General features: G+C 42.8%; 1 protein-coding gene across 6 annotated transcripts in view; it reads right to left on the minus strand.

The window, feature by feature from the left end:
- LOC111872920 (polypyrimidine tract-binding protein 1) overlaps positions 1-12981 on the minus strand; it is a 670096-nt gene that overhangs the window by 149736 nt on the left and 507379 nt on the right. For all 6 annotated transcript variants that reach the window (XM_023867205.2, XM_023867206.2, XM_033754885.1 and 3 more), the window contains one exon: positions 4918-5064. In XM_023867205.2, the coding sequence (XP_023722973.1) occupies positions 4918-5064 (147 nt within the window). The remainder of the gene's footprint in view (positions 1-4917; positions 5065-12981) is intronic.

Raw genomic sequence — 12981 nt, forward strand, 5'->3', positions numbered from 1 at the left:
AGTGGCTACATCGGGATTCCCCAAGAAAAAAGAAGTTCAAGACACAGCCATCGGCAGGGAAAGTGATGTGCACGGTCTTTTGGAATAGGCGGGGTGTGATTTTCTTGGATTTCCTGGAGCCTGGTGAGACTGTCAATTCTGAACGTTACAAGACGACGCTGATTAAGCTGAAAGCCCGCATTTCCCGAGTCAGGCCAGAGAAGCAGACAACCTTTCGCTTGCAACACGATAACGCTAGACCCCGTACCAGTTTGGCGACCACCGCACACATTGCAAAGTTTGGCTGGACTGTCCTACCACATTCACCTTATAGCCCCGATTTAGCGCCTTCAGACTTCCATCTCTTTGGGCCTATGAAAGACGGACTACGTGGGCAACATTTTCCAGACAACGATGCTCTCATTGCAGCTGTAAGAAAGTGGCTAGCCTCTGCTGGCGCAGACTTTTATGGGCGCGGCGTACAGGCTCTTGTTCATCGCTGGCGAAAGTGCATAACGAATGGTGGTGATTATGTGGAAAAATAACTGTACGTAGCTGAAATCTTGCTCTATTCATCTGCGTTATTATGCATTCTGTATCTGTTGTACTTTTCATTTAAAAAAAAAAGGAGGCATTATATACGGAACGCTCCTCGTATGTTATCACCCAGTGGATTCACATCGTCGGCAAAGACCAACAACTGATATGTCCCGTGTAGTTTCAGTCCCACCTGATTTTCCTGGACCTTCCTAATGGCATATTCTAAAGCAAAGTTGAGAAGGAGTGGCGATAAAGCATCTCCTTGTTTTAGACCATTCTGGATAGGAAATTTATCAGGCAAATTTTTACCTATACGGACTTTACTACACGTTTCGTTTAAACACATTTTAATCATCCTAACTAGTTTCATGGGTATCCCAAACTCTATCAGAATATTATATAATATTTCCTTCCTAAGTGAATCATATGCCTTCCTGAAGTCTATGAATAGATGTTGTACTGTCTCGTCGTACTCCCAATTTTTTCTCCAATATCTGATCTGTAGTTGATCTGTTACGTCGAAACCCACAATGATCCCCAATAATAATGGAAGCTATATATAACATTTTATTGTGCGACCGGCCAACTGTTTACATACTGCTTACTAATCCTTGTACGAGTACGTCTTTCTAGGGTCCATTAACTAATTCCAAGGCGCGAATTCGTTCCTAACAAGACAATGTCTGAGTAGTTACTGAAGAATTTCCCAGCATCTTTCAGAATCCAGAGATCCGCAACCGTGCGCTACTGGTCCCTTTACCGGTAACTACAGTCCACACCCCTCCATTCTCACTTCTAGTAACACATGCAACTTCAGAATCTCGGACTGCGCGGCGCCTCTGTGGCTCCTGCATTGGGTGAGGACCAAGAACGACACGTGGCAATTATTTACGGCACAAAATTAAAACTTACGAATGTGCGGCGGCCTCTAGAGACATGATGTAAATATACAGGTTCACAAAATCTCTGTTACCTGAATGGAGACAAACATGTAAAGGACATCATATGCATATCTTTGTCTCAAAAACGACTTAGCCCTCCTGGATAGGGGCTAGGGAAACGTGACACGATATCAGTCAGCAGAGCAGTGAGCTCAAAATTATATAAAATCGTGGCCAAAATACGTATAGGTATACAACTCGGTGCATAATTGCTTCCTCACAAATTTTAGTAAAGTGTACAAACCGCATTGAAGTTCGTGGCGTTGCTGCTAACAGCCAGATCAACTGCAAGAATTTAACAACCCTCACTTTCTACTCGCATACATTCACCCACGGATGGTACAGCACTACCTACCTACCTACATAGAGCTATAAACCGCCAGTTGCGCAGCTACTCAAGAATTTGACATATATTTTATGGAACCCAGACTTCATGTCCGTGTTAATAAACGCTCTCCACAAGTCCCTATCCTAAGCAAGATCAATCCAGTCCATACTACGTTCCCAGTACGACTAGATTTCCTAGTAGTCTCTACCCTGCGGCCTTACCACCAAAATCATACATTCGTTCCTCTTCCCCCCATGCGCACTAAATACCCTAACTAGCTCATCCCACTTGACCTGATTATTCTAATTATACTTGGCGAAGACAACAAGTTATGAAGCTCCTCATTATACTGCTTTCTCCGACCACATATCGCCCACCCTTCGGTTCAAATATTATCCTCTTCTGAAGCGCCCTCAGTCTATGTTCTTCCCTTAACGTAAGAGGCCAAGTTTCACACCCCTAAAAAACCACTGGCAAAATTATACTTTCGTATATTCTAATTTAACGTTTTTAGGCAGCAGACGAGAAAACAAAACGTTTTGGACTGAACGGTAGCAAACATTACCCTAATCCAATCTCCTCTTAATTTCCTCCTGAACCAAATTTTGATTTGTTACTAGCATAATACACAGTCCAGTAACTTCTACAGCACATCCTCGGCACTGATACACTTTGCGTCTTCAAGAGCCACTCTGAAACTCCCTAGGCCAATTCCATCACAGAGTGAACTGAAAGTTTCGGGAGGACACGCCACAAATCAATGCACACAGAAACACACACACCGGAATATGAAAGTTAAAAAATCGTAATATAGTATCAAGCAGCAGCTGATTCGAGTGGTCGCACGAATCTGGAAAGCCTAAAAACTGTGATCACGAGTTCGAATCCACGAGCAATGAGATGTGTTTGCAGTTTCTTTGAAGTCCTCTGACCACAAAGGCCTCACTGATCTGAAATAGTGACCTGTCATGTGCGAAAACTGTGAGCAATTCCTACTTCGTGTTACAGGATGCCAAGCCAAAGAATGGGTGAAATGGTTGAATCACACGGTACAAATGAGAATCAGTGGGCCAAAGGGACAAGTCGACAGTTTCTTGCCTGTGTGTGTATTGCAGAGAAGGGGATTTTTTTTTACTGCTACTGGGGTGGGACTAAGTCCCTTGCACTGCGGCCACTTCTGGCCTATTGTACCAGCCCCAGATGATAGGTGAGGGTTATTGTGGAGCAATAGGTGGAATGAAGATTGGCTGGGAAAACCGAAGTACTCGGAGAAAACCTGCTCCAGCGCCACTTTGTCCACCACAAATCCCACTTGACCAGACCCGGGATCGAACCCGGCCCATGCCACCGTCTAAGTCCCGTTTCGAGTAGCCTGCAACCGAACAGACAAAAAAAAGATCGGACAAATCTGTACATTTATCACTGAGATATGTACAGTAACAGGAACGCCTGGTGCACTGAAACTGCGAATGTGTGCACATCCACTGCAGTCTAAAATGCAGCGTTTATTCTTGTCTCACATATCTTCAGGCCATGTTTCGGCTGTGCACGGTGCAGCCGACCGCACTGCACCCCACCCCTCCCGCAAGGGGCCTTCTGCATCCACGTCCGTTTCTCAGTAGGGTAATCAATTCCTTCGGTAGACCAAAGATTCACCGAGGGCAATATTGTGTGTGGCACCTCAGTGGACGCAGTGTAGGTCAAAGAACTGCACAGATCAGGACGACGTGAGCTGAAGCAGCCGCTAACAATTCGATTCTTACTTATTACGATCAATCAGCATACTGCAGCATTAACTTTTTATAACAGTATCTTACCACACATGACTAACTTTACTAAGAGTATAAGCCGGGATAGTGCAGTCGGTAAAGCGAGTGGCGACGGGATGGACGACCAAGGGACCGGAGTTCGAGTTCCGGTAGGGTCAAGAATTTTCTCTTCTCCATGTCGTCCATACCGGCTCTGGTGTCCACTCACTCTATCTAATGGGTACCGGGGGCTCTTTCCAAAGGGGTAAAGCGGCCGATGCGTGAAGCTGACTACGCACTTCCAAATAGTACGGAGATCAAGAAAATGTGGATATATATCCACTCCCCCATACGCCTTCATGGCGCAGTGCTAGAGGAACAGGTTGCATAAGTACAAACGTGAGAAGCAGGATTGGCGGAAATGCAACTAAGTCACAGGTATAAATCGAAAGTCACAGAAAAAGTCGTCGCGAGCGAAGAACTAAAAGCAGAAATCGAGGAAGGGGGACTAGAGCTAACTTCGTCACCGAGAACGCCGATTTAAATAAGCTCGGTAGGCGGGATTTACCGAATCTCAAAACCGACTTTGCGTTCCACTTTTTTGCCGTCTGTCTGCAACGTCGGTTAATATTCTCTCGTCTTCTTCTCTTTACTGTCAATACATGTTTCGGCCTAACCGGCCATCAGCAGGTGTACAGGTTCTTGTGATGAAGGACTCTGCTGCCACTGTAATGCTGTTCTGCTTTTCTTACGTAAATATACATATATGTACATACATGTACCTTAAAATGAAACTAATATAACCCATCACATACTACAGGTAAGGCAAACACGTGCATGGCAACAGCTTGTTGACTTACATCTGTAGTCCAAGGCATTTAGAAACTAATGATATCATTATCCTTATTATTTAAGTACACGTCAATAATGCAACAATATAGAAGACATCAAGAATATGTCACTCACTAAAAATGTGACATCACACATCACCTGATATTGGCCCCATGTGAGGCAAAAACATGTAGCAAAACTAGAAAAATACATGTAAAACCAGAGACATTTCAAGAAATTTTGATAATCACTTTTAATGTATAAAATATACTTTTAGTGTCCTATTGACATTTTAATAATTTTAACATCATAAAGCATTAAAATACATTTTAGTGAGTGACATATTCTTGATGTCTTCTATATTGTTGCATTACTGACGTGTACTTAAATAATAAGGGTAGTGCCTCAATGCAACGAAATGCTAAAATATAATACGATATCAACACAACAGGGTGCCTAACTACAACACTTACTGTACATTTTGCAAACACCTTCGAAAACAATATTATATACCACATAAGCTACTCATTAAAAAGATGCCTATACTCACCGCATTGGAGTGAGTCTGGTCTGTCTTGAGCTCCTTGTGATTGGAAAACTGGACGTACACGGCTCTGCCTCTCAGCTGTGCCATGCAACTGGTGAAGTACGTGACCATGGTGGAGGCGGCCACTTCGTCAGCCATCTCCAGGAACGCCTAAAACACGCAACACACACAACCATCGTCAGTCACTTCTATTTCCATTTCAAACGCCACGTCTTGTGTTTCAGAAATATGAGTTGCGTGAATGCGCCGCATACTTGGTAAAACCCACGAGCAAAAAAGAAAAATGTACGTATAAAGGTAGAAGGGAACAGGAACTATGAACGAATCAACTTTAATTCCAGTGCTTTCTTAACAATTCCCGCTACATAACTCCATGAACTCTTTGTCATACTTTCCCTCAACGCGAAATTCAAAGGTTAGGACTAAGAATTCATCTTTTTAAGACTTCAGAAAGTGTCAACATATCGCGGTCGAAAGGTCAATACAAATGGGGCATCCCAGCCATCTCCAGTGAGTGAAGAGATTTGCGTGAACCTCGTAAAGATTCTCCAGCTATGAGCATCACATGATATGGGACAGTGACTAATCTACACCCGAGAGTGTGGCGACCGTATCATGTTAACACTAAGACCACCAGCACTGCCTCGAGCTCGAAACGGGAAGGATTAGGATTCGAACTCATGCTATCCAGAAGATTCTCGCACTTGGAGATCAGTCATTCTAGGTGAATATGTCCATAATGAAGCGCCACTTCTTCCCACGCCTCTCGATCATAACCATCCCAAAATGTCATCTCGACATTAAACCCAGCAAATGGTAAGCCAAGACACGTACTGGTCCACAGCCGTCCTAACGTACGTCTTTCAGCCCTGCGTAACACCAAAATGGGACAGAGAACAGTAAAATAATCGAATGAATAATTCTACACTTGCTTTCTCGTGTGGCCTCAGACGGGTGAACGTCTCTTCGTAAATCGTTTTAATATCCATACACTTGTAATTTATACGAAGTATAAAGTGCGCTTCAATTTCTGAGGTCAACAAGGTAAATACGCAAGCTGTTACGATTTCAACCGCTGAAGCAGGAACACAACAGTTCTTGAAGGACCTTCGGGACTTTGCAACTTAATATTAAGGACTACTACCAATATAGACATTTTTACCTTCAGCAACATGTACACATTCCTGGGATTCATATTAAACGGCTGCTTATTTCATTTCGAAGGATCCGTACAAAAATAAAGCAAAACTCATAACAATAATATTGTCTTACAGCAGAATAATGAAACTGGCACAGAATGTACTTCCACACTGAGAGAAAACTAAAAAGGATGGAAACAAAGTAATACGGAAGTTGGCACTAAACAAAGATCACAATGAGAAAGTACAGAATTAGTATTCAAGCTCCAGTTTGCCTAAGGATAAAGCAACATGCTCACGCACCTTGGAACTGGTGTTTCCTAAAGCACTGATCTGCACAACCATCACGAACTCAACATGCTGGAGTCTTATCACAGTACTGACCTTAGTCAACCACCTCAACAGCTGAGCACATACCGAACACCACTTTGTAATTCATAATCAATGCCCTGGAGTGCCCCAAAATGTTGAACAGTTCTATTTTTGTCTGACGCACAGTCTGGATCTCCAATTGAACCCCACGGGATCCAACGGCGTAAGCATATATTCTTGGGGGGGGGGGGCTATTCTACTTCTATCTGATGCAATGCGCACAACTTAGTTCCCGGCGGCATATTCAGTCACCGTTCGGATAAGGGCATTCTCGAAATTGCATGGAGTGTATGCCCAAAACGTGCCACGGTGTGAATCGTGAATTGGGAAGAATGTGAAAGGAAGCAAACGTGGCTCCCCATACAATAACACCCAACATTCGCTTGGTGGGAATGAGGGAAGTTACGACAAAAGTAAGTGTTCGGCACCTGGGTACGAGCTTAGTGAAATCCAGTAACAAGAACGCAATGTTCGCCCTGAATATTCTCCTGGGTTACTCCATTTCTGACGGAGAAACTATTCATGCGACGTCCCTCTTCCCCTCCCAAATATGAGCCCGGCGGCTACCAACGGATCTGCAGTTGTTCCAGCCCACTGGATGAGAGCTACCTCTACAAACTATGCTCTGAACTACATCCCCTCCCCACAATTTTCAATATCATATGTAGCGGTTTGAGTAGTTAGTTCCTGAATTACATTCGGAAGGTCCCGTTCAAGTAATGGCTCTGAGACCGGCTATTCCAGCTCACTATTTTCATCGCCCATTCCAGTGTGGAGCTTTGGTTCACTTCCTTTCCAGTTCACGTTTGAAACGCAACGTCGTCTGGCCTACCGTCAGTGAAGTCCTGTTTCATCTAGTTCGTTAGATTTTCTGGTACCCACGCGGATACACAGACATGCCCATATGCATGCCCTACGACGAACAAAAAAGAAACCGGATCTACTCTATCACGTAGCGATGCAGATACGTGTTTTTTTTTCCGATGATTGTGATGTATCGACCCAGTGCTAGGCAACGGGTCGCTGAACACATTCCTGCGACAACGAATAGTTCCGTTATGAAAAGCAACAATACAGTCAGGCAGGCAGGCAGGTGTTTCTGTGCTAAGTGGTCCGTGCAGAGGAAATATAAGAGAGTCGAATTCTGAAGCTAGGAGCTGTACAAGTACAGAAGAGTACTAGGGGTCAGCTGTCAAACGGTTAACTGTAAATTGCGTAAATCAGCGATAGCGCTGTATGGCTTGTAAGTGTGAATTGTCTGAATAAGGAGATAATAAATACAATCATGCACACCAGACCCATTTATAATTTGCCACGGAACCCCGGACACGTGACAATATTTATTGTAGTAGGCAGTTAAGAACCGTGCAGTTATTGTATACTTGTCAGGTTGCGTTCAATCAAATATTTGAAAACCTGCGTTCCTCAGACACAGCCACCCGAACCACTACGACACTAGGAAGCAGCTCCAGCAATGCTCTAACACGCGAGAAAAACTTCAGAACGAGATGAAAACAACATCGCGTCGGCGTGGATATAGAGACGAGCGTACTTCACTGCGCAAACTCCAGAACTAAACCCACTAAGAACTGCAAGACGTTATTACATCCTGAACATAAGCTTCTGTAAATACTTCCCATTAACTAATCCTGTGGAGCAAGGTACTTCCTGTTAAGCTGATGGTCGCTTGGCTGCTCAAGAAATTCCTCTGCCTTTTATGGAACGCAAACGTTCATTACCGTTCTCACATAATCTCTCGATCAGACACTAGCTCCATCCAGCCCACATTCCACTCCTCGACGGTCAATTTTAACATTTTCCTCTCACCTCCGCTAACCCTCTCCAGAATAGTACCTTTAGGAATTCTGACAATTCGGAATGGTTCCTTATCTCTCCCTGGGTGCTACACGCCTTTTCCTTCTCACCCTTCTTGACTCAGACACTGACATTAGTAGCCAGCAAGATGTCCGAAGCGATAACGCGTCTAATTTGTATTCCGGAAATGCCAGGTTTGAATCTAGTCCGGGGCACCATCCGCCCTGACAAAGCATTCTGTTGATCTGATCAATCCCCACAATTTGGCAACTACAAACTCCATCTCCATTCGTTCCAGTTTATCGACGCTACATACCTGAGTTTGGCAGCGTTGTTAAACAAACCATACACTAAAATATTACCATAGGTGAAAAGAATAACATTACGTCGGCGCTATGTAATTTGAATACAGACAGCGTCGTCAAGTAAAAGACAAAACCGTAAGCTCCTCATTATGTAATATTTCTTCATCCTGGTGTTACATCTTTCCTGATAAAACAGAGCCAATCTTGTTACTGAGGCTACTGTCAGTACTCTCTTTCAACATATTTTAATCTAGATTCAAGGGAGGCATATCTATGCGTTTAGCCTCCTTTCAAGTATTGCTATTTATGTTCACCTATGTAAGCAACAGAAAAGTTTATATGTGGATCCGGAAGGACGAGGAAGGAAGATCGGATTGGAAAGCAACCGACTTCCGGTCTGGCGACATCTTCCTATCTCAGCACAAGTCCACACTCATACACCCAAGTACAGCATTGGATTAAGCAGCGAAACCATGCGTTCCGAAAAACTACCCCGGCAATATACGCACGTAGATTAGCTCAGTGATCGCATCATAATCCTGGAAGCAAGCTGAATAGCGAACGATCCTCTGCCTCCTGGTTAAAAATCCTCCAGTCACCAGACCTCTGCATCGAAATGTCATATCAGACCTACGTTTAACTGTTGTTGTTGTTTCTTTGTCGTAAGAAAGGAGCGAATCTGGCTGTCATACGTCCAGCATACAGCCATTATGGGCGGTGCTCAAAAAGGAAGATTCTTGACGCAGAACTGGGATAAGATATTTCGTCTCCAAAATATCAATCGAATGGTGGTCAAGAGCAAACACAGTTCCATTATTAAATCATCTCACCTGCTACATTAACGGTAAGTGTAACACAAACACATACGTTCTGAATAATTAATCTAATGCCTATACACATTCAGTAAACTGCGTCGATAAACTTACTCCAAGTATTTGGATGTTAATTGATCATTAAGCGCTCCATTAATATGCAGTCCTTCATCAGCATAACAAAGAAACATTACCTATAGCTACTGAAATGCATTCATTAATACAAGAAAGGACTGTTATTAAATAGAGGAGCCTGCCAAAAAATTACACTATTAGTAACAAGGCGTCCAATGTGCAGTGTTGTCCACCTTAGATACTTTCAAATCATCCTCCTATAGAACTCATCACACGACAAAATCTTCTCCTAGCCCCTTCCAAACCGTATCTTTTCACAGTTCTTTGTATTCGCTCGCGCCAACACACACTCATGTCTCACCCACACACTCAGTACTGTCTTGTTTCACTGTTCCCTGCTAATGATGAAAGCAGCCTCCTAGCAAAGTGCTCTGAACAAAGTACAGTCACTGTCAACGCTACTTTAATGCTCTAAACGCATATGTAAATACAAAATTAAACTTCAGTCGAAGGCTGAAAATTTCTGCCACAACACACGCTAACCGCCTGCTTCTCGATATAGTGAGTCGGTGGTGAGAAATCATCAGCCTACGAAAAACAGCTTAAGAATTCCAAAATCCTGTCCGCGCCACAGGCCAAAAGATGCAAAAAAAAATGTATAGTTCATGTAATGAATATTTAAATTCTGATTATATTATACATAAAACATATCAGTATCTGTGAGGTGTGAAGTTTTCAAGGCGGTGAATATGAAAACTTGTGTCTTCTGGGATGCGATCCTATGTATTCTGGAGAATATTACCACAGATAAATTCTGGAAGATGTAAGGAGCAAGATCCTCCGACAGGTGAGTTAAATTTGTCAGAATACACGGCGGCACATCGAACAAGACACTGATCATTCTGCAATATCTCTCATTCTGCTCCCTTGGATTATATCCTTTGGGCGTCCAGATATACAAACAAGTCTGAAGACACGACTCCCTTATACAGATCACGTTAGAACTCTCTGGACGCAGACAGACGCCAAAAAATACATTCTCCCCCGGGAATCTTAACTCAACAAGCGATACATGAAACGGGAAAATGGGTCAGGAGAGAGAATGTATAGCTACGAAACTCGCCGTCCATCTGCCGCAATCCGCTCTAACCTCGTTTCTCAATAGCGAAAATCACAATTGGGCGTTGGAACGAAAGCAAAGAGAGAGAAAAAAAAATATTTGTACAAGACAAGGCAAGACCCGCAATGCAACAAAACACTGTCGATGTTAATGCTGCCGGCAGTAACACACAGATTGCGCGACTGATTACGGGGATATCAGTTTGCCGTGTAGTGGTAATGCTTTTCCAACGTAGCATAGGAGAGATGAGACTGAAATGCACACAAAATTAGAGCCGAAAAACTAACGGCAACAGGCCATTTGCGAGAACAGGGCGTAGAGACGAAAGTAAGAATTGGTCTTAATTGACTTTATGTAAGGGGGTGTACCGGATTCAACTGGCTCGTGATACAACCCAACAGCGGACTCTTCTGAAGACAGTTATGAAGAAGACTTGATCAGGGGACCATGTGTTACTACTAGCTCTCAATTTTCCATTAATGACTTCAGATGGTGGGCACTGGCATGTGCAGTGTCATTTCACGATGAAGTATCGAAAAGAAGATTTTCGTGGAGATATAAAATGCTGGAGAAGTGTTCTCTGCTAAATCACCGCATCAGACAGACGTGTGTGGAAGGGAAGTAACCCGCAAAAGCCGGATGAGACTAACTGCATGACCGGTACCATGCTGCTTATGTAACTATGCAGAAGCAGTTATAGCGGTATTGTAATCCTCTGAATGAGAGGAACTGCTAAATAAGCTAAACACTATACGAGAGAAAACAATGCTGGACTATTTCAAGGCAGGCGTACAATTTCAGCACTCGCCAGAAGGACTGAAGAAAACAAAAGACTTCCTCGAACACAACCGCCGATAAATTCGGGTCCGAGATTTCAAATGGATACAAGCCTAACACGTCAACAAGCTAATCTGCATCGCTGCGTAGTATTTGGTCTTAAATATCTGACACAAATTCATTTACTGCATTATAACTAAGAGCAGGTGTGATGTAATGACATCATATCAACTACAAGACTTCAATCAAGACTCCAATGAGGTGAGTATATCAGCGATAAAGAGTTTATAGGGATAACAGTTAAGAGTTATGTCATAAGTAGGGATCGGATTTTAATGCAAATGCATATTTCTTTCTTGCAACCAGAAAGTATGCTCGTTTGGATATATGTATGAATTAATTCATTTCTTAAACTTTGGACATGCTTTGACGGTGCATATAAATGCAATTTTGTCTGTTTTATGAATAAGCATCATATCTTCGAAGATCACTATTTATACTGCATATTTCCTTTTTAAAACGTTTATAATTTTTTTTTAATTTTATGTTCTAATTTTCAATCATGGTAGTGTGTATACAATAATGTATACGTATATAATGTTACGTATTAGAATATGTTGCATATTTGACTCAACATTTCGTCATGATTCAAGTTTCTGATGCAAGACCCTGGACGGAACTTCCCCGATCCCTCTACTCCTAACTTGCCTCATCCGCGTACGATCAAAGTGGCCGCGAAGAGATTAGTCGGAAGCTTTCACATGTAGCAGCTTTCAACGTAATACTATTCAACCTATAAGGGACTTCACTTATTTATTTCCGTCACATGTAGCAGCTTTCAACGTAATACTATTCAACCTATAAGGGACTTCACTTATTTATTTCCGAAGTCTCCATTAGGTTCCTTACGCTTCTTCATTTGAAGCGGGGGGCCATTCACATTAGTGGTGACTAGTCTGTAGTTAAGTTTGATTAGTTTCTTGTAGTCATGCCGAAAGCGAAAGTAAGTCAGAAAACTATATTACAGCTGTATCAGCGGGAGTTCGAAGGAGAAATGATAAGTACGGATAACGAAATTCTTTATTGCCGACCGTGTGAGAAAACAGTTGGCTGTGAAAAACGCTTTCAAGTGCTTCGGCATTTGAACACTAATATACTAATAATATATATAANCGTATAGTTGGATCCCTTTAAAGAATGAACAATCTACCCATATCTACTTGCGGTAGAGTAATCTGAAACCACAAATAGCTCCGCAGTTTCCGAATTTTTTATCAATTCCAGGAATTTACTATGGCCGAATGGCATTTAGTATGAGCGCGTATTGCTCTTTGTGACTGATGCCGCAAGTTATATGATGAAAGCCGGTACTGCTCTTAAAGTTACATTTCCAAATGACACATATGACTTGCCTTGCCCATGGGTTGCACCGTGTTGCAGAAACAATACGTGGAAATTTTCCGCTTGTTGACAAGTTGGTGTCTTCTGTGAGGAAGGTATTTGTTAAAGCGTCATAAAGAAAAGAAGCCTTTAAAGCAATAGCACCGAGCGTTCCACTCCTGCCAGAACCAATTTTAACGCGCTGGGGCACGTGGCTGTGTGCAGCGAGTTATTATACCGAACATTTAGAAATAGTTAGGAATGTCGTGAAT

Source organism: Cryptotermes secundus, unplaced genomic scaffold (genome assembly GCF_002891405.2).
Source record: "Cryptotermes secundus unplaced genomic scaffold, Csec_1.0 scaffold407, whole genome shotgun sequence".
NCBI lineage: Eukaryota > Metazoa > Arthropoda > Insecta > Blattodea > Kalotermitidae > Cryptotermes > Cryptotermes secundus.